At 40.9% G+C, this 22,759-nt stretch overlaps 1 protein-coding gene across 2 annotated transcripts; it reads left to right on the top strand.

Annotated features, from left to right (window-relative positions):
• The first annotated feature begins 212 nt into the window (after window positions 1-212).
• On the top strand, window positions 213-21,958 carry LOC127352146 (aggrecan core protein-like). Of its 2 annotated transcripts, XM_051380317.1 has the most exons (20): window positions 213-593; window positions 5,257-5,351; window positions 5,487-5,578; window positions 6,167-6,458; window positions 6,630-6,804; window positions 7,455-7,582; window positions 7,685-7,978; window positions 8,663-8,959; window positions 9,055-9,229; window positions 9,310-9,437; window positions 9,534-9,827; window positions 9,922-10,020; window positions 10,104-11,807; window positions 13,017-13,094; window positions 14,057-14,170; window positions 16,547-16,705; window positions 16,847-16,929; window positions 18,157-18,301; window positions 18,998-19,180; window positions 19,276-21,958. In XM_051380317.1, the coding sequence occupies exons 2-20, from the start codon at window positions 5,264-5,266 to the stop codon at window positions 19,341-19,343; spliced, it is 4,596 nt and encodes a 1,531-aa protein (XP_051236277.1). In that variant the 5' UTR covers window positions 213-593; window positions 5,257-5,263; the 3' UTR covers window positions 19,344-21,958. The 2 variants fall into 2 exon arrangements, with proteins under 2 accessions (XP_051236277.1, XP_051236278.1); XM_051380318.1 differs by lacking the exon at window positions 14,057-14,170 and having other exon boundaries at window positions 215-593.
• The last annotated feature ends 801 nt before the right edge of the window (window positions 21,959-22,759 follow it).

The following is a 22,759-nucleotide window of genomic DNA, read 5'->3' as shown; positions in this document are numbered from 1 at the left end:
TGTTATAAGCTATAGGTTTCTCTTACTTGGTGTCCTAAAAGTACTTCCTGACACAAACTCACTCATGTCAGTAGTTCAAGATAAAAAATGTCAAAATGATCTTTCACATTTAGAGTGAATTAATTCTTCTTATGTGAGTAAAATGCAGTTGAATGCTTGATTGTACATCAAAACAACATTTGCATGCAAGCTTCCCAATGAGCTGTACACTTCTAACAAAAGGTATACTCACATCTACTCACATCGTGAGTGTGAACAAAATATTTTACCCGCACACTGTGATTAACTCAACCACCTGCAGAGCCGCAGAGAAACATCTGAAGCTGCAGTCTGCTTTTATTTTGAAAACAGTAATGAGAGCACCTCACACTTCAGTGTGAGCAGCTTGACGTTGGTGTTTCCCTCTGAGGTTTGAAGCCTGACCTGGTCCCAGTCTCTTTCCTCTGCACTCAGCCGAGCATCCTGAGCTCTCTGCTGCTGCTGCTGCTGCTGCTCACTGGGACTTTTAAACTCACAACCTGGAGCTGAGCTGACCCAGAAATACACCACTGAAGAAGAGTTTGACTGCAGGAGTGCAGTTTTTTCTACAACAGGTGAGTTACATACTTTCTTTTATTGTTTGGTTTTGTTTAGGCAACTTTAATGGAGAAATGTGGAAGTTATGAGGGGGGTTATATTAATCTGATAGATGTGCACTTGCTTGCTTGTGTGCTTTACTAAAATCATCTTTTCACATTATTTATAACCTTGTGGTTTTATTGTTTAACATCCTACATTTTAAAGATTGATCTTATTCTAAAAAAGCTGGATAGAGGTTCAGATGAGTTTAAACTGTACTCCCCTGAGGTCACCTGTGGATTCATATTCCATCCCCTCTTTGTGTTCATCATCAATTTTCTTTTCTAAAAGATTAACAATATTTAAAATGGAAATTAATGGACTGTATTTATGTTTTCCACTTGAAACTGGAACGTTTTATCTATGTCTATCTGTATAATATTTGATCCCTGACAAAAACAAAATAGGTTAAAAAACAGACAGAAATACATTTGACAATACACTAAATAAACTAAACTGAAAACTATTAATTTTAGTTGATTCTAGACAAACAACATGCCAAAATTAAATCTGAAACTTGATACCATGGATATTTTTTGGTCTTCCACAACAGATAAAGCACCAGTAAGTCAATATAACTCATCACTGAGTGCTACAGACTCTTACACTGAAGTTGAAAGCTGAAAAGTTGATGAAAGTACCGCAGGAAGTTAATAAATCTGTAGAATATAACTACAACAGGTCAGCAACATGTTTTTACATCCATATTATAGGGACTTCTTCTTAAATTATCATACTTGACATACCTTAACCGGATTGGTCATATGAGAGATGTGCCTCATGTAGTGAAGTAAAAAAAGAGATGATGAGGTGAGGATCAAAGCCCTGTCACGGCCACACCTTTGGCCTTCAGCTCCTCCCATCATGTCTCACAGTTTTCCGAGTCTCCTGGCTGAATGTTGGCAGTGTTGAGATGTGATGGAAAGGCACGGCTCTGGGCTGTTTACATAGGCCCTGTTGTTGTCAGAGCTGCCATAATACCGGCTTCAGGGGGAACAGATCTGGTCTTATGGGCCCTGGTCTCTCTGGGAGTGGACCTCGGCAGCAGCTGAATGAGCTCAGTGTGGAGCTGGCCACCGGCACGGCTCACACACACAACTCAGCTGCTAATGAACTGTCACTTAGTCCAAACACCACAGCTCAGTCCCGAGGAGACACTCCCTGCAGGTTTCAAACACTCTGAAAGGTGTTTAAAGAGAGTAAAACCCTTCTCTGACAGATAAAACTGCATTTTGAAATTGAGTGTGGTTTCAGAAGAGGCTGGAAACAGACGTCCAGTTAGAGATTTTATAATTATAACGAGTTCAAGTTCAAGTCAGATTTATTGTCATTGTTCACATCACTAAGCAAAACATGAACAACACAAAATGAGACGATTTACCAACAAGAAGCAAGCACAGTGGTGGTAAAAGTAGAGATATTTTACTTAAGTAGAAGAAGCAATAGTATACTTTATTACTCCATTACATGTAATGTCCCACATTAAACATCTTACTTTAATAAAAGTACAGAAGTATTATCAGCAAACTGCACTTTAGGTATCAAAAGTAGAAGTACTCATTATGCAAATTCAGAATGTTATATTTCTTTATATTTTATTGGAAATAACATGTAAGCAGAAATTTGTTGTCAAGGTATCTAATTTTATCTGTTTTACATGTAAAATTCTGATCTGAAAAGTAACTAATAACTATAGCACTGAAATAATGAGGTTAAACGTACAATATTATCACATATGCACTGGTTGCTATAATAATAAATAAAAAATGTATATATATATAATCTATAACCTAATACACTATTTGTTTAATAAAGAGCAGGTTGTCCATTAATCGACCGTTTTTTTCTTTATATTTCATTTTCATCTGTTGTCCCTGACCACATGTTAAAGAGGCACCATGAAAAATAGAATTAAACAACACATCTTATAAAATTCCTGTAAACAACATAATGAATATGCACAACACATTATAAAGTGTTAGTAAGCTGCAATCAAAGAAGCACTTGAGTTTTGATTCCTGCATGTTGAAATTCTCAAGTTCCTTTAATAAAATCTTCCAGCTGTTTCTGTGATTTCCACATCATAAAATCAACCTCAGATGTTACATAAACTCTGTTTATGTAAGTGAACTCAGGTGATGTGAGGGGCATTCACCCTCCACTGCATCTCGGGCAATAAGTGGGCAATTTGTTCAGGTTGTAGAAACTGTGTTGGATTTCTGCTGAGATAAGTTTGCAGGAGCTTGTTGAATCTGTGGTGAGAGCCCGAGCTGCTTCCCTACCAGACCACAAGCCCTAGAGATTGTCCAAGAGTTTCTGTGCTGTACATTCTTTTCTCTGTGAGGCTGTTGTCCTTGGAGTGTGTGTCATTTTGTCTTATCTTCTTCAGTTCACATAAGAGATTGCTGTATCTATGTTTTTCTGTGATTTCTGTGTTCTTCTCGCTGGTTTGAAGTGGGCAGGTTGTTTTCTTATGTTGCCAGAACTGTCAATCAATCTGATCAAACCACACCCACAAAGTCCTGATGAAGCAGATTAGTTTTTGACTTTCAAACTCTTTGGCTAATTTAGTCGAAAATCTTGTTCCGTGAATCTAACATTAAATATTATTCATAAATAAACAGCAATTAAATTAATTGTTTATAAAAGTTAATTAAGAGTTAAAGAGCAATTTAAAACACCTCAATGAAGCTTCAAAATTACAGCTGAACCCTGTCACAAAGAACTAACGACCAGGATCAGTCGGGGGGGTTACTTTAAAAATGTAATCCAATACAGTTACATTACAATTTTAAAGCAACAAGACTTGGATTACCTCAGCACAAAAGATGTAAATTAAAAACAAGAGAAAACAATGATCTTTAAGAAGTCAACAGAACAATTTAACCATGGAAACCTGATTCTATCTGAACTAATCTGATTATTTTGTAGTGGATTAGAGTTACTCCCCAAACCTGGTGTAACAATATGACTGTACATGTGATTTACTAACTCAAAAAAGTGTTTCTTTTATTAAGTTACTCCTTAAAAATCTCAGTTAATCTCCTTCATCGGGATCAGGAATCAGAGTTGATTGAGAGTGACAAAACCACCAAGCAACTGTCATCAGATTCGGATTCAAATGAAGCTAAATCCTGATTGGTCCACGGAAGTATGTGACCTCACCTTTTTTCAACTGAGCTTACACAAATGCAGAAACACGTAACTTGAAAACAGTGTGTTCTTGAAGGACCTCACTACATTTATCATTTTACTTCGGTCAAAAAGTTCCTCAAAACCTGCTCAATATTGAACATACACAGTAAAAATGTTCAAAGACATACAGTAGTTCACACATGAAGACTCTCACACACATGGTGTCGTACCCCACAGGCAAGGGGGAAACAAGATGGCAATAAACAGTACATAATACAACACAGAAGTACAAGAATTCATATAAGAAACTGATCACAGTAAGCTGGTACTCATAAGTTAAGTTGTTCACATGTTTAGCAGTGAATTATTTTATGTTACTGTGCTGAGACATGTTTGATGATGTGTGTGTGACGTCAGCTCTGATGCACGTGCACATGGATATGAACAAATATACAAACTGAATTTAGGAAAGGTCTCAGTCATTCACTGTAGAAGGAGGGAGGAGCAGGAAGTGTTACTCAGGTGGAATAACGGCAAATATTTACTTTTGAAAAGAACTGGAGCTCCTTGTTTTTCAGTGAGAAAATAAGAGGTGGTTGTTAGAGACCGGCACATGAACGTTACAGAGATGTGTGGTTGTTAGTTATTCCATTAGAGAAATGTACAGTTGCTGTGTCGTTTAGTGGAGGAAAACTGGAATCATGTCTGTTTGGGAATGTTTGACACTTTGAAGGTGGAGGTGTGGACTAACCACAAAAAGAAAACTTTAACATAATTACTCATAGTTTTATTTGGATTTGAGTGTTATTACTTCAAACGTGTGACCCTCCCTCTCGAGCCCAGACATAACAGACATCACTGGACACTCAGCATCATGTCTTTTTTGAATGAATGGATGTAACTTTATGGCAGGATTTTAATGTGTTCATTGTTCAGTATTTGTAGAGAGAAAGAGACATTTTACTGTGGGACCTTGTGTAAGTAAAATGTTTAATTTGGGACGCTCTGAACACTCACCTGGTAGAGCTGGCGTCCCATGAACCAAGGTTGCGGCCTCGCTGCGGCAGCCATGGGTTCGACTGTGACCTGTGGCCCTTTGCTCTGTGCAAAACATATATATATATATATATATATACAAAGTTTAATTTCTTAGAAAATAGACACATTTCCACACTTGTTTGCATCACTGTTAAACTCTGGCACAAGATTTCTTTGAAATTTGGTGAAAAGTTCAGTCTGGTCACGGGTCAAGGAACAAGTAACTGTGTCATAATTTTTTGACTCAGTTGAAGGGGAACTTATTTTAATAAACATATTTTAATTAATTTGTCAAAACAGAAATAGACTTAAAATCAAACTGAGAACTTTTACAACCCATTATCAGTAAGTCAATAATAATAATCAATGAGTTGGGTGACAATCTACATCTGAGCGGTTGAATATAAGGCCTGTAGGCAAATGTAATTTAATTACATCAAAAAAAATTTCCTTTTTATATTTCAGGTAAAATATGATACGGTGGATTGTGTTGCTGTCTGTGTGTCTACATGACGTCTCAGCGTTGTTTGATTACATTTATGAAGAACACTCCTTTATGGGTAAGAACACATATTTAAAGGTACATCTAATAATAATGTGAATTTATTAGATACAGGTTGATAAAGATCAAGTGTTATTGAAATGTCAGTCTTCTTTGGAGTGCATTCAGACCTTCCTTCTGTTCTTCTTCACAGACCCGGAGGATGTGCTGAGTGTGAGCGTTCCTCTAGAGGAGCCACAGCGCCCTCTACTGGGAGGAACGTTGCTTATACCGTGTTACTTTAAGGTGTGTAATTATGAGCTTTTACTAAGTTTTTTTAAAATATGAACATGTTTTCCACTGCTTCGATACAGAATATTCACAAAGGATTTGTTTTTCTCATATGCTCAGATGAAGGCACCGTAAACATAATTTAAATATTCACTAATCAATTTAAAACATATAAGCTATGTCTTATATTAGCACTGAATCAAATGTGAAAGTGGTTGTTCTTAGTGACAAATCCACAGAGAATCATCACCCAACTCTGCAGCTCTGTTGGGCTTTTTTAGCCTCTTTTAGCAGCTCTTTAGCTCATCGTTTGAGTCAAACATCCAGCAGCTAAAGAGTGAGATGTTTAATCAGGAGTTGGTGGAGACCAACACAGAGCTGAAAGGTTTATGAATTGTGGAAAACAATTCATCAGGTGAACAAAAACACGACAGCAAATGGATATGTTCTGTTTGCGCAAAATCTTAGTCAAAGTCAAAGGGGTTTTAATTGTGTACTGAGCACCTGCAGAAGTTATAATACATTGAGATTTAGATTGTTGTTTTTATAATTAACAAATCCAGGAGACAAATTGGTGGTGAATGATGTTGTTGTTTCATATAGGACCACACAGTCCCAGACCCAGGAGCTCCCACCGTCGCTCCCCTTTCTCATCGTATAAAATGGAGCCTCGTCACCAAAGAAAAGGTCACCACTATCCTGGTGGCCTTGGAGGGCCAGGTGCGTATCAGCGAGAGCTACCTGGACAGAGTTCACTTAGTGGGCTACCCCAGGACTCCTACAGATGCCAGCATCAAGATATCTGAGCTGCGGTCCAGTGACTCAGGGGTCTACCGCTGTGAGGTTCAGCACGGCATCGAGGACAACCACGACATCGTCCATGTGCAGGTTCAAGGTGAGCTGTGTCACATAATGTCAGTGAGGCAAATGTGGTTGTTGCAACAGATCTGATTATCCAGGACAAACGTTATGTTTTCTGGGTGCTGTCTAGTTTGGCTGTATTGATCTTACACTTAACTTAATTCATTCTCAATTAAACTAACAGTACTTTTTTTTATCTCTCTAGGTCTGGTGTTCCACTACCGGGCCATCATGGGCCGCTACACTCTGACTTTTGAAAAGGCAAAGGCAGTATGCACCCAGAACAGCGCTGTCATAGCCTCATCCGAACAGCTTCAAGCAGCCTTCGATGATGGATTCCACCAGTGTGACGCTGGCTGGCTCTCTGACCAGACTGTCAGGTTGGTTTTGTCACATAAAAGGAAACAACTATCCACTAAATCCTGTTTAACATATCACACAAACACATTCAGGGTTAACTTGACTCCAAAACAGGGAAAATCATGTGCTACTGAAAGCAAAAAAAACTTTTATTTTTTAAAAAGTTTTTAAAAAAAAAAAAAAAATTAATTATTAAAAATTTTTTTTATTTTTATTATAAAAAAAAAAAAAAAAAATTTTTTTTAAAAAATTTTTAAAAAAAAAAAAAATTTTTTTTAAAAAAAAACTTTTTTTTTTTTATTAAATTTTAAAAAAAAAAAAAAAAATTTTTTTTTTTTTTTTATAAAAAAGTAAAAATTGGTAAAAAGGTGGTGTTTAAAGTATTCCAACTCTGAGATTCTATTGGGGCGTCACTGACAAATTCAAAGCCAGAGGACAAACAAACAAACAAACGCACAAACAAACAAACGGGGAGAAGGAGAAAATGAATATGGTTGTTTTAAAGTTGTGGTTCATTGATGTTAGATCGGTGTGTGCTTCACAGGGACACTCAGAACAGGAAATGTTTTCAAAATCGTCCCTGTTTGCAAGTTTACACTCTAATCTTGACATTGAAGACAAACAGCATTTCATGTTGAAGACACCTAAGGTTACTTTCATTCAAACAAAGGTACCCAATCCATGATCCTCGTGTGAACTGCTATGGTGACAAAGAGGAACTGCCTGGGGTCAGGACATACGGAGTGAGAGACCTCAATGAGACTTACGATGTCTACTGCTTCACTGAGAAGATGACAGGTACATGCAGTGAATGCTGGAAATGTCTCTATTTGTAGTTTTAAGCTCATTCTTTCATTATTTTACTCTTTGACTTAACTGAACCTCTTCTATCTGATACAGGCAGAGTTTTCTACACCGCTTCTGCAGAAAAGTTCACCTTCTCTGAAGCAGCAGCTGCTTGCTCTAATCGGGGAGCTCAGTTGGCCACTACAGGTCAACTCTACCTGGCCTGGAAGGGTGGTATGGATGTCTGTAACGCAGGCTGGCTGGGAGACAGGAGCGTCCGCTACCCCATCAACATTCGTCGGCCACAGTGTGGAGGGGGTCTGCTGGGGGTGCGAACTGTTTACCTGCACACGAACCAGACGGGATACCCACTTCCTGAGACCCGCTATGACGCCTTTTGCTACACAGGTAGGCCAACAAGACAAGTGAATAGTGGAGTGGAGATACTGAAAGGTTTGTGCTACTTGTTATCATACACACCAATACTGAAAATGTACTGTAGACAAAGCAATTAAGTATCAGTAGTAATAGTTCAAGTTCAAATGCCTGCTCTATAATTCCCCTCAGCTCTACAGACTATGAGCTCATTGTTTTGGTGTACTGGTTTGGTTCAGTCTCACCGCTTTCTCGATGTTGTTTCCAGCATCAGCCAGCAGCTGTTTTCAGTGACAAACTGCTCTCTGTCCAGCACCAAACAAGCAGCAACCAGATGCTGTTAGAGACTAGCTGGTGAACATAGTGGAGCATTTACCAGCTAAAGAGCCAGATATTTCCCTCAGGAGCTGGTAGAGGCCAAAAACAGCTAAAAGGAAAGTGAATGTTTGACTTCAGATGGCCAGACACACAACTTCAAATGAATGCTTAAGTTGCTCCATGTTTACTGTACTGGATGTTTGAATAACATGTTCAACTTTATATTTATTTGGTTACAGTTTCTTCCACTGCGCCAAAGTGGCCAAAATCAATTTGTGCAAGGTTAAACATTGTGAAGTTGCACATTTTACTTGATTGGAGTGGTAGTAAGAAATCAATACTAGTTGATGGGAAAGTATTAGCTTTGTCTTACAAATCTCTCTCCTCAATCACCTCCAGAGTCCCCTGATGAGGAAGGCTCCGGCTTTACAGAAGAGGGAAGTGGTGTGCTGAGTGTTACCACAGTGACACAGAGCCCAGAGGTGTTCTTCAGGAGGACGACCACAGAGAGCGAGGCGGTTGGAGAGGTGGAGACTCAGCAGCCTACCGTTGTGGACTTCACAGAGAGCCCTACTGAGCTGCCTCTGCCTCAGCCGCCAAACATCACTGAGATCATCACTGACCTGATAGAGGCAGTTACCGCCCGTCCCGACACAGCCAGGGAGCCCGGCAAAGACTTTGTGATGCCCCCAACTGGTCAGTGATTTAACTGATGATGCATGTTATGATAACTGTAACATCACATAGGTGTGTCAAGTAATAATAACCATTACCCGTGTTTCTTTGCGCAGGTGTGGTCTTCCATTATCGCTCAGGCTCCGGTCGCTATGCCTTCACGTTTGTTGAGGCCCAGCTAGCCTGCCAGAATGTCGGGGCCTCCATCGCCACGCCACAGCAGTTGCAGGCAGCATTTGAGGCTGGATATCACCAGTGTGATGCAGGATGGTTACTGGATCAGACTGTAAGGTAAATCTGGGATGTATTTTCAGAGCAGGCAGAGAGGGCCCTGTCCAGAACAATACGTCATCATGTTCGCTCTTTTCTAGGTATCCCATCGTTTTCCCTCGAGATAAATGTGCTGGAGATCTGGAGGACCAACCTGGAGTTCGGTCCTATGGTTTGATGCCAGCAGAGGAGAAATATGATGTGTACTGCTACATTGATGGGCTCAAAGGTAAGAAAAACACTGTTTAGCCTGAAAAATTAATTATTTAAAGTAATTTTCTTTCTTTTTCATCATCTTGACATCTCCTCCTCATCTGCTCCACAGGTGAGGTTTTCCATGTGGGCTCCGCTGAGGGTTTCACCTATGATGAGGCTGCGTCTAGCTGTCAAGAGCAGAGCGCTGTACTGGCCTCGACCGGAGAGCTCTACGCAGCCTGGAAAATGGGCTTTGACAAGTGCCGTGCTGGCTGGCTAGTGGATCGTAGCGTCCGCTATCCCATCAACAACCCCCGCACTGAGTGTGGAGCTGGGAAAGCAGGAGTACACACTCTGTACGCTCACCCCAACCAGACAAGCTTCCCTGAAGTTGACGCCAGATTCGATGCATACTGTTTCAGAGGTAAATGCTTTACTGTTACTTAACAGGCTTATTCTAAAATTTTATTTTTATTATCCTTCAATTTGTCATTTTTCTTATTATTAAATTCTTACAGCGGACCTTCTACTTATTGCAAATGAAACTGGACTGAACATCACAGATATCCAGGAGGCCCTCCTTAACCTAACATCAATTACTGACTTGTTGAGGCCTGGTAAGATATATTTAAATCATAATCAAATTACTTGACCCTTTTATTTTTCATGTCCCTCACTCTTTTTTTATATGTCCCTTTAGTTGTTCCTTCCATCGTCCCTCCCATCGCTGTGGAGATTTCAGGCTCGGGCTCAGGCTCAGCAGACTTCAGTTCAGGCTCTGCCTCTGGGGGTCACTCTGGAGACTTGTCTGGCTCTGGATATCTGTCTGGTTCTGGAGACCTGTCTGGTTCTGGAGACCTGTCTGGTTCTGGAGATCAGGTAATCTCTGGAGATCTGTCTGGCTCTGGAGATCTGTCTGGCTCTGGAGATCAGATCACCTCTGGAAATAAATCTGGCTCTGGAGACCTGTCTGGTTCTGGAGACCTGTCTGGTTCTGGAGATCTGTCTGGTTCTGGAGATCGGGTAATCTCTGGAGATGTATCTGGTTCTGGAGACCTGTCTGGTTCTGGAGATCTGTCTGGTTCTGGAGATCGGGTAATCTCTGGAGATTTATCTGGTTCTGGAGATCTGTCTGGTTCTGGAGATCGGGTAATCTCTGGAGACTTGTCTGGTTCTGGAGACCTGGCCGGCAGTGCGAGTGCTGAGCTGCCCAGTGGAGCTTCAGGTTTCAGCAGTACAGATGCTTCTGGATCAGCTCTCAGTGGAGAAGGATCCGGCTTCACTGTTGTTTTTTCAGGCATTGACAGCGTTGTCTCTGGAGAGGGATCAGTTTCAGGGGAACTCCAAGAAGCCGGAGAGGGAAGCACAGGGATTCTTATCTTCCCTGAAGCAGGCTCTGGAGTACTCAGTGGTAGCGGGGACCTGTCTGGATCTGGTTTCAGCTCTACGGAGAGTGGCTCTGGGGAAAGTGGACAGTTTTCTGGCATCTCGTCCGGTTTCATCACCAGCCAGGACTTTTCTGGGTTCAGTGGTTTTCCATCAGGATTCCCCTCTGGAAGCGCCAGTGGACAGTCAGGAAGTGGAGACGCTAAGATCTTACTGATAGATGGTGAACTGATTGATGCGTCCACCCATATTACCCACAAGGAGTTTGAGCTTGGTGGAGGCCAAGTGGCGTTCAGTGGCTCTGGAGACATTTCAGGATCTGGGATTCTCAGTGGTGATCTCAGTGGCTCGGCGTCTGGAAGTGGCTCTGGGTTCTTCTCAGGCGTGACCTTTGTGGGGTCAGGGTTCACTGAACTTACTGTATCATCCTCTGGAGAGCAGGAGGCCTCAGGGTTTTTACTCTACAGCTCTGGACAGGGAAGTGGAGGACATTTGTCTGGATTTGGAAGCTCGAGTTTCATCTCTGGGTCTGGTTCGGGAATGTCTGGATCAGGAATCTCTGGTTTTGAGTCCTCAACGAGTGGAGAAGAAGGCAGTGTTACATTCTTGACTGGGGATTTTATGACAGAGGTTTCCAGGGACTCTAAACTGTCTATGGAGCTCGGACAGGGGTCAGTGGAGTACAGCGGAGAAGGAAGCAGTAGTGGTGGCTTCTACTCTGGCAGCGGAGACAACCGCTTGTTCACAGCCAGTGGCACTTCCTCAGGAGCTCCCTCTGGAGATCTGCCACTCTCCATGGTGGTGTTGCCCTCTCCACCCAGTGAATGGGCACTGACAGAGAGCACCAAAGGACCAGTTGAGGCCCTTAGTGAGGCTGAACTGTCACAGACCCCTGGTAACAACCATGGAACTCTTGGCCCTGTGCTTGCCCCCTCTGGACTGGCTGCTCCTCCCACTGCAGCTACAGCAGTCTCTGGGTGGGCACCAGGCAATATTGAAGAAATTGATTCAGTGGAGGGTAGGTCAACCTATTCTTTCATGTGACAATTTTCTATTTTTTGTCGTTGGTTGCAAAACAATATGACCTTTTTGACACCTTGTTTTCCTGTATTCTGTAAAATAGAATGATGTGTGGTGGAAAGCAGTGTTTGTTAAGACTTAGAGGGATTTTGTATCCTCATGATACAACATTTAAAGGAGGTTACTACTGGAGCTGAAATGATGAGTTGATTAATTGTAATTTAGAAGTATAAAAAAAAGTTTAGAAGTAGTAATTTTCTAAGAAAAAATACCCAAAAGTTACTGGTTCCAACTTCTCAGATTTGTATATTTGTTTGTTTTGTATGCCATTGGTGACACAATATCTCCCCACTACAACTGCACAAGGAAGGGAAAACAGCTGATAGTATTTGTATTCTAATGCAGCATGTTGAAAGACGCCATAAAAGCCAGGGACCAAACTGAATCTCAGACCATGTCCTAAAGCACTGCTTCCAACAAATTACTTCAATTTTCCAGTCCACTGATGTGCATCTACCCCCCCAATATGAGAAAGCCACAAACAGCTAAACCATATCTTCTGCCCAATTGCCTTTTCACTCATTAAGGATTTTTTTTAAAAACTGATTAAATGTGAGTGTGAATTTATCATTGAGCAAAGTGGCTAGAGGTTGAAGTGACGTACTCAAGTGAAGGTACTATTTATTGGTTTAACATGATTGACACATCCATTTTAGCAGAGAGGTCAGTTTGGTCTCCGTGTTGAGTTAATTTCACAGTTTTGATCATTTTACAGCCGTGTCAATCATCAGAATTGCTGCAAGTACTGTAGTGCTGCACAGATGCCCTGGCCTACAAATGGTGTAAGAAAACATGTTTGTTTGGCACAGACCCCAACAAATGTCACATCAACATGATTATGATGATCTGCTGATCATTCCCACTAACTGTAAATTGTATCGCAATCATAATATCTGTCAAAATAATTACAATATGATCTTTTTTTTAACCATATCGTATAGTCCTATCTTACAGCCGTGTTCAAGAGTTAAAACATGACAGTACAATAAAACAAAACACTTGTAAACTGCAATCAGGTGTTGCACTGTAGCATTGCAAAAACTCTACCACTCCAGTTTAGATTAAATATATCTCTCTTTTAAAAGTAGTATTATTGTACGTCATTCTAGAGGGAATCATGTTTGAATCATTTTACATGTTTTTCTAGGTGGTTTTAACCCATGTGAACCCAACCCCTGTGGCACTGCTTCATGCACAGCAGAGGATGGGGTTGCTCTCTGCCACGGTAAGTTACAAAACGACAGCAAGATCCAGTTCTTACTTTTCTCCTTTCTTTGTCTGAAAACTACTGAATTCAGCTCAGTTTTGGTTTAACGGCAGCATTTCTCCGTATGTCTTTGTTGTTGAGCAGTTTGCATGTTTTATATTGTTGGTCTGAATTCTGTTTATTAATCAGCTTGTCAGTTTTATTTTCAGATAACTATTTAACTGATTGTGATTGTAGTTACTGTTTATGAATCAGTATTACTAGACTTACCAAAAATCTTCTTTCTCTCCCTGCCGTTCTGTCCTGATGTGTGTTGCATCATGTTTTGTGTTGATTTCCTCATGTTCATTTTGTCTGTGTCTGGCTATGGGTCTCTGTGTTTGTATGGCAGTTTGAAGGGTGCTTGTCAAATGTGTATCGGCTCTGAGGTTGTAGAGCCTCTGTGTCACATGTGCTATCACAACTGTCTTCGCCCTATATGTTGTTTTTGGTCTGCTGTGCCACTACACCGCCTCCGCTCTGCTGTAAGCATGCTTAACCCGGGCAACGTATGTGCTTTCTGGCATCATATGAGTGCTCTCATCCTGCTTAAATTTGAATACTAATCTTCTGCTGCAACTACACACAGATCCAAACCTATACTTACTGCTGCTATTACGTGTTAGTTGTCCTCTTTGCAGAAATAAACCCATATTTGGTATAATTTATACCAAATATACCAAATATTATCATCATTTGGTAACCTATAAGACTTCAAACAATAAGATTTATCAAAAACAAAGGAACAAAGATGATGACTGTTGTGCAGTAAGTCTAATTTGGATCAGAAGTTGCAGCAGCAACAGTACTGTTCACTAACTACTCAGTCCTGTGGTGTGATAGTCCTTCTATCACAGCTTCACATCCCTCACCCTGCTGGCCAACCTCCCATCCCCACCCCACGCTGAAACAGTAGTGTCAACCGCCCACCTTTTTTGCAGAGGTAGATGTGTGCCATTCCAACCCTTGCGCCAATGGAGCCACCTGTGTGGAGAGTGCAGACTCTTACAAATGCTTATGCCTGCCCAGCTACGGAGGGGAACGCTGTGAGATCGGTATGAGATCAGCTTCAGCTAATAAATACTAACAACAGCCTCTCAAAAACAACTGAAAAGAGAGAGAGAGAGATGCTAAACATCACCAGCCGATAGCATCATAACTCGCTGTGGTTCGTGTGAGTGAGTGCACAACATGCAGCTGTGATGTCCCCGGTTTGTTACGGGACCCCGTTTGCCTAAAAGGACCAAAGGTCATGAAAGTAACCAAAGGGTCAGTTCACCACAATAACAATAAAACATATTACATTTCCCCCTCTAATGCAGTAATTGTTCAGTGTTTTATTGCTTTAAACACTTAACAATTGACCCTTTGTTAAACTCCTTTCTTAAACAGTGATTGTACAATCATGGTAGGAGCAATACTCAGTAACGGAAGCATTTGGAAGTATTTTCCTTTCCAAAACACAACAGCAGCACAAGTGCAGGCTATGGATTAAAAAATGTGTTTGTCTGTTCCTGTTAGCAAGCCTGGCTAACTAGCTCTCTATAGTAATCAAGCTTTACATCCAAGACCAAGGTATATTATTAGGTAAAAACATTATTTATACATTCATTTCAGGTTAGGTTTGAAATAGCCACGTGTTCAGGACCAGCATACCCAATGCGTGTACAACATAATGCATCTGAAAGGGATCCCATTATTCCAAAATCTTCCACTATTATCAATATAAAATACTTAGGCGCCTTGTTAGAATGCTAAGCCTCACAGGCATAGCAGTAGTAATTAAGGAGGGTAGAGAACATGAAAACTGCAGGGTGTCTATTCATGAACCGTATCCTACCCAGAATAAACCACTTAACACACTGTAAACAATGTTCATAGGGACAATTTGTTTGATATTAAGTACTCCCAGAGACAATCCAATTCAATTCTTGAGGTGTGTTCATATAGAAAGTGAAGCAAATGATTGTGCATCATTCCCGCAAATTTGACCGCTGGACCTTTTGTGTTTATTTGCCTCAAACAGCGTCAAACTGTATGCAGTGATGCCCCAACCATGTCTGTGGGAGTTTGTGTTCATCTCAGACTCTAACTGATCTCATAACTCACCAGAAACTGTCAGTTTGCACTACCCTGGGAGAATTTGCATCTAATCTTGTATTTCCATTTACTTTGTATGCAATTGCCTTTGAAATTCGCTTTGTGTTCTGTCTGAACCAAGTAATCCTAACTCAAGGTCCAATTAGTCAAATCAAGTTACTAGCTATGGACTTGCAACTGCCTCTCTGGACCTCATCTGTGAATGGAACTGGTGTCATAATGTGACCTGAGTGATAAACGCTGTAACACCTGTTTTTGTTCAAAGATGGTTAAAGATAAATGTAAAAATCCTCCCGATTGTTCTCCGGACATCACTGACTGAAGTTTGCTGTTGATGTTGAGACCAGTTTTTGTCTGGTGTTCACAGACTGCTGATGTTTGTCTGTTTGTGATGTTGATTCAGTCTTAGGGTGTTGAATGTTGGTAAGTGCTGCCTCCTTGAGACCTGAAAACTCTCACTAGACTCCACAGCCCAACTAGTGTACGTAAGGGAGTCTCACTGGGATGCTTCTGGTGGTCCCCATTGACTTACAGTGCACATGCTGGTCTTAAGTCGGGGCAAGGGGATCGAAAAAGTTAGTTAGTGGACATTGAGTTCATGCTTGTGTCTGTGGATTATCCTGAGCAACAGGGTCATTGTCTCTGGAAGGACATGTTGTAAAAGACTTACTATATCAAAAGCTATCTGTGTGGTTAAATATATTTATGGTATACCATTAGGGGTAAGTGGAAATATAATATGTTTTTATGAAATTGTGGTGAACCGACCCTTTAAATAAAGTCATCAAGGTGGAGCAAGAGAATGAATGAAGCCTTTGAATGTTACAGTAAAAGGAAAAAGTTGGAAATTTACAATTAAATTAGTGTTGGACCGGGCTCTCCCAGCTGAAGTGAAGCTTTATGTGTGATTTTCCATTCTGTATTTTGACGTTTGTTTTGTACGTCAGGATGGAAACACTGTCCATCATCAAATTTGCACTGGATGCTGGACTGACTGAGGGCATCACAGTGGCAAAATAAGCTCCACACTGAGTGAATATGTGAAACACTACATGGGTTGTGAACAACATCAAGCACTCTTTCAGCTGCTCAAACACTAATGCTACACAGATATCAGAAAGAATGATAAGAATACAGAAGGGCTTCTCATCATCAGATGCTGTGCTTTAGTTTTCCAACCCATTTGTAGTTGTGGATATTTTTAGTTGAAGAATATTTAATTCATGCGTCTTAAATCATCTCAGAGCTCTTATAAATGTATGTTCAGGTGGAAGTGAATTGAGATTGCCATACACTGATTGAGTGTTGACTCTTTGGTGTTGCTGCTGCAGATGAGCAGCAGTGTGAAGACAGTTGGACTAAGTTTCAGGGGAACTGCTACCTGCACTTCTCTGACAGAGAGATGTGGCTGGACGCAGAGCAGCGCTGCCGGGACCTGAACGCCCATCTGGTCAGCATCATCACCCCAGAGGAGCAACACTTTGTCAACTGTGAGTGCATAATGTGTGTGTGTGTGTGTGTGTGTGTGTGTGTGTGTGTGTGTGTGTGTGTGTGTGTGTGTGTGTGTGTCCAGAGCTGGAGACAGAGAGAGAAAGAAAAATAAAGTCTCACCATTTTTTTTTCTGCCACAGCAAACGCACAGGACTACCAGTGGATTGGGCTGAATGACAAGACAGTAGAGAATGACTTCCGCTGGACAGATGGCACTCCACTGGTGAGTGAGGATGTTACACTGGTGTGTTGCTCCTGTATATGCAGGGTATACTACAATACAGCATGGTGTAGTGCCCTTATAACAAAGTTGACTGGTGACCTCTTATCACATACAGTATAACTACACAGAGACACAAATTTACCACAAAAGATGCCAAACAATGAAAGTAAAATACACAAAACAACCACAAAGAGACAAATGCCGACAAAAAGTGCAAAACAAAACTGATTTATAATTGACACCACATAGGAGATACATTATAAAACAACAATCAATCTTACCCAATACAAACTGCTTTAATTGCATCAATAGTTTATTTGCATTTAACGTCATACTAGATAAACATTTGTTCAACATGCATGAAAAGGCTTTTTTTCAGATTTTAGAGAAATCTGTGCGTCTCTGCCAACTGAAGCAATGTAAATTGCTGTTTCCACTTGTGATAAGAGGGTGTCTGAGCAGGTGAAACTCAAATGCAATGTCATGCCAAAACAAGCACCAAAATAGCACTGTACCATCTGATCTGCATAAACACAACCTCAGCTGCACCACTCCACCTACCTCAGCCCGAATGGGTTTATTTAAAGTAAAAAAACACACAGGTGCAGGCACAAAAAATTGACTTCATTACCAGGTGTTTGGATGGAAAACAGCATTGTGTTTAAAAAAACATGGCTGTGCCGGTAGAAGCTGGTTGCTTCAGGTACTTCAGGAATGTTCAGTTTGAGTAATAAAGCTATGAATTTGAAAGCTTATCAAGCACACATCGATTTATACTATGAGGCTGGATTTTCAACTCTGGAAAGTAGACTATTCATTCAGAGCTAATGTCTGTGCCTTAAGGATGTGTCTGAAACAAACTACTTTATACAAAGTGTTGTCTGGTCACACCTGAAGGCCAAAGAATCCAAATTTCCACTCTCAAAGAAAAAGGCTGCCTTTATGGAGAGGGATGAGATGCAATAGTTCAAATAACGGCACACACTTTTGGACAGTCTCTCGTTAAAGGTACTCACAGTGTTGCAGTAGTTGCAGTGCATGGAAAGTGACAGAAGAGGTTGTGTGAAGAATGAAAACTACATGAAAAAACTAAAACCCTGCTTACTCACAGTGCACAGTGCAGAATGATGAATAATAAAAGAGATTCAAATGAAAAGTTGTGGTTCCCCCTTACTTTTTCTCTGGCTTTACCTTGTAGTAATGTTTCTGCATCCTCCTCTTCCTCAGCAATACGAGAACTGGAGGCCGAACCAGCCCGATAATTACTTAAACTCTGGAGAAGACTGCGTGGTGATGATCTGGCATGAGAATGGCCAGTGGAACGACGTGCCCTGCAACTACCACCTGCCGTTTACCTGCAAGAAAGGCCCAGGTAACATCTGGTTGAAAATATGAACGTGGTATGAGCTGTGAAATGAGGTACAAACCAAAGAGCTAAAAGAGGCAAAAAAAAAAAGCTCCATAAAGCTGCAGAGCTGCATGATAAGTATCAATAATGTAGGGTCTTCTTTCACTCCCTATTATATTATCCCAGCACTCAAAGGGAGAACACACTTCTGCCCTTTTTAGTATCATATGAAAGTAGGTGTTATTTTAGGCACAGCTACCCTATGTAGTGCTCCACTAGAGGGAGGCAAGTGTGAACCTATCCTGACATCACCCATCGGTTTGTGGAGAACCATTTTGAAGCCTCGAGTTTGCCGTTATGGTTGTCGCCATTACGGTTTGTCGGAGCCAGCAGAAATGACATACTGCGAGTTGAGCTGCTCTCATTGGCTGCTGCAGTTTCCACCCGTCCATAGCAGGAAACAATGGTGGCTCCATGCTGTATGGAAGAAGACTTGATGATTCATGAGCTCGGTAAACAATTTCCTAATGAGAGTTTATCATTAGACTAAGACTTAAGACTAAGACAGAGAATGCAGCCCGGACCCCTTCAACTCCCACTGGCTCCCACATAACTTGAACCCTGGTTACAGCCATTTACTTAAGATACTCAATGGAAGAGAAACATGTAAGTGGACACATGGTTTGATAAGATGCCCTGCGGCCTCTGCTTTGTCCTCAGTGTCCTGTGGTGCCCCGCCGGTGGTGGAGAATACCCACATGTTTGGGAACAGGAGGGAGGAATACCCCGTCAACTCTATCATCAGGTATCAGTGCAACCCAGGGTTTACACAGCGCCACCCTCCTGTGGTTCGCTGTAAAGCAGACGGACAGTGGGAGAAACCCCAGGTGGAGTGCACTGACGGTGAGTGGGACTAGTTTGTAGAAAACCCTCACTGACAGGTATGTTTTATTAGTTTGACAGTAACTCACTCTCGATGTGGTTTTCTGTCACCGCAGTGAAAGCCAGGAGGAGAATACAGCGGAGGAGCATCAGGAGTGCAGCAGCTAGCAGCAAGCTTCACTAAAAAGGAAAAAGAGGAATTTATTGTTTTAAAAGAACATTTGTGGCACACGTAAAAATCCATTTTCCATTTTAGTGAAGATGATTAGAAGGGTTACACATGAGCGGTGCTACAACATGGTAATGTGATTTCTGTCTGTTCCATCCCCTGCCCCTCGTAATATATTTTAATTATATATAATAATTGTATTGCTCTGAGTTTATTTTCGTGTGTATTGTAATATAATTTTGTTTGGTGAAATCATTGCTTGGATATTGTTTTACATTTTTAGAAGCTAGCCTCTGTCGGGTTCACTGTAGTCTGCTGGAGATCTGTTGGTAGATGTTGTTGGTTTGTGGTATAAGATACCAATAAGTCATATGTTTGTGTCACACAGCAGGGGAGAGATGCTCCTTTGGCAAAGTTAAAGGGATATTCTAGTGTTTTTAAAGTTCACATCAATCACATAAGTTCCCCTATGGTTTCTGTCCTTCCTGCTGGTTTCTGCACTCAGTCAGACTAGTTGAAGGTTTCAAGAGCCCTTCATGAAAAACAACTTCCCCAGAGACAATCCATTACAGGAAACCCGGTCAGAACTTTAAATTTTAAAATTGCTTGGAGGTAGATGGTGTCAAGAAGTGTAAACACATTAGAGATATGTTTAATTTAAGATACAAACACTCAAAGATAAATATTCCATTATTAATTATTACGTTTATCCAGAGAGATCAGCACTCTATTCGAAAATACATTTTGGCTGTCTGTGAAAGGCTGCATTTATTTTGATAGATATCTGATAGAAATGATCTTTGTGTTTCGAGGGCACCAAGCCTGACTGACCACGGTTGCCAATACGACTGTACCGTATGTGAATGCCCATGAAACACACTCTAACTTCTGCCTACAGGCCACAGAAGATGGAAAACACAAATCAAAAGAAAAGGAAAGTATATTTTAGTGATAGAGAAACCTTACAGAGCTTTACGTAGAGGATGTAAATGTTCTCACAGCTAAACACCAACACAAACAAACAAAAACTATCCACATAGAAATCGATCAACGCAATCAATATTAAAGGCGAGCTGTTGAAGAGGTCAGGAAGAAAGAGAAATAAGATTCATTGGATCTCAAAAGGAATAGTTCAACATTTTAAACATTTTAGTATAAATGTATACATTTTAGGATGTTATTAGGATTGTTGGATTATTTCACACCTCTAAAGTGGTTTTATTGGACATGATCTCTCTATGTCAGAAAGATCTCCCTATATTGTATTGTCAGAGTGGAAAGCAAACAAACCCAACAAACTGTATAGTCTGCTATAGTATCTTGTATTATTTCTTGGTTTGAAGCAGAGACTTTAGGTCAATGTGAATACACAACCTTTTATTTATTGATTTCACACAGTGACAGAGCCTCTGCTGGACTGAGCCAGAGATTGTTATGGATTCAGTACTTTTATGAGACTACAGCAGCATCACCAACACGCAGCCAGGGTGAATAAAGTTCTGCGAGCTCCATTTGTCATATTTAATCCGTAAAGGATGAAGGGAAACTGCCTGTTACCCCGCAGTCTGTCATGTTGGCTGGTTTGACTCTTTTGTTTTCTGTGTGTTTTAGTTGTCATCATCTTCCACGAGGCTGTGCAGTGCATAGTGTTTCTGTGGAGCAAGTGTCAGTATAATGAACCTGTTAACTAGTTCATGTTTATAACCTCAGAGGAAATAACGTCACTGTAAACACTACAGTGTGAAATTACTGTTTTTATCTTTGACTGCTTTCATTTCATGTGCACTTGTTTTGTGTCATTGTTGCTGTATTTGGAGGCTGTGCCTCCTCCAGACATACTGTCACCTGCTGCATGATAAACCAAAGACTGAGAATAGCCCCATTTTATTTACAATATGTCTGTTAACATTCCCTCTGTTTCTTATTGTCAACAAATCACATATCAGACCAAAACCAACAGTGAATCCATCTTACTTAAAGTATTGTGTGTGTATCTTCTTCCTCTGTGCCATAGAGCTCCATTTTTGTCAAAAACAAAAGAAACACATCAGTGATCCACACTGTTGGACTGGGAGAGATGTTTCTTCATTACCATGAACGCACCATGGATGTCCTATAAAAGCTTTTTTCATTGTGGTTCATGTAGCACACACATGTTCCACCGTCCTGCTGCCATCACCAGAGCAGCAAAGCACAAAATAGACCCCAACAAATGTACTGTTTCCTTTTTAGTAAGGTTTGCTAAAAACTCCACTCACCAGCTGCTAAAAATAAAAATATGTTCTTATAGTTCAGAGCCACAGACAGTGTAAGGAAGTCAAAAACTATATGTAAACACTTTGTTGGTTTGGGTCTTTTCAGTGGAATTTGTTGCTGACAATAAGAAATAAATATCATGTACATGTTGTCAGTTCAAATTAAAACATCACGTACATTTGAGGACAAAGCACTGGTTCTTTGCATGCGGCAGATTAATGTAAGGAACTGATGTAAAACAGATAAATGAAACATAATTAAAGATGTCGAACAATGTCTTTTGAGTTTTAAAGTTTTTATGAAACCAGAGTGTCCCATGTCTGAATATCTGTACTCACATCAATCAATGCCAAATAAAAACACTTTGGTTGTTATCTCCTGTAATTGGTTCACTGTGTGGCTTCATGCAGCTCCACTACCTAAAGATGTTAAGTTCACGCATGTGAATGTTATATAATTAACAGGCAGCAGAGATCAGTCCGTCCTCCGTCATTCCAGGAGAGTCTGCGCCCAGATATTCCAGGTACAGACTACAAACACGCCTTTCACCTCCTGTCTGCCTCTCAGTGAGCGCAGTGTTTCTGTGGCACCAGCTGAGGTGAATGGGATACGGCGCTGACTCACAGGAATAATAAAATTACGGTAAATGTGTATTTGCCCAACAGGGTGGGTTGAACATGGCGTCAGCGTTCCCTTGTGACTGAATAGGGTCCTTTTAAGGATGCTCTGCACCCCACCCTCCACACACCGGTTCACCTCTCTGCCCCGGGCCTCCGGATGAATCGTCTCTCTCTCTCTCTGCTCTCAGAATATTTTGCACTCGTTAATTAGTAGAAAACAGAAAATGTTTGTAGCCTAAAACATACTGCTGATTACTCCATGCTGTGAGCAAACTATGAGCAAATCAGATTACAGCAAATTAGAAACACTAACGTTATTGTCAAACTGCATCAGAGGCACCAGAGCTGATGTTTTGCTGCTTGAGGTCTGAACTACGGAGGCCTGAGGGGGCCACAGACAGAAATATATATATATAGTCATGTTTTACAACATCAAGAGTTTGCTATTGCATGCATAAGATAAGTGTTAAGTCCTTAATTGTCAGTGTAGTTGGAACATTTGGTAGCTCACTACAGCACGCACTGCACTGTATGATGGGATGGTCTGTAGTGCTG

This window comes from Dicentrarchus labrax, unplaced genomic scaffold, assembly GCF_905237075.1.
Source record: "Dicentrarchus labrax unplaced genomic scaffold, dlabrax2021, whole genome shotgun sequence".
NCBI classification, from domain to species: domain Eukaryota; kingdom Metazoa; phylum Chordata; class Actinopteri; family Moronidae; genus Dicentrarchus; species Dicentrarchus labrax.
Note: the sequence above shows the minus strand (reverse complement) of the source record. Positions and strands in the feature narration are given on the sequence as shown.

Bases quoted from the DNA above. Each gene is read 5' to 3' on its own strand.
- LOC127352146 (XM_051380317.1), top strand. From the start codon at position 5,264: ATGATACGGTGGATTGTGTTGCTGTCTGTGTGTCTACATGACGTCTCA. The intron at 7,979-8,662 runs GTAGGCCAACAA...AATCACCTCCAG, and splicing joins TGACGCCTTTTGCTACACAG to AGTCCCCTGATGAGGAAGGC. The intron at 18,302-18,997 runs GTAACATCTGGT...CTTTGTCCTCAG, and splicing joins TACCTGCAAGAAAGGCCCAG to TGTCCTGTGGTGCCCCGCCG.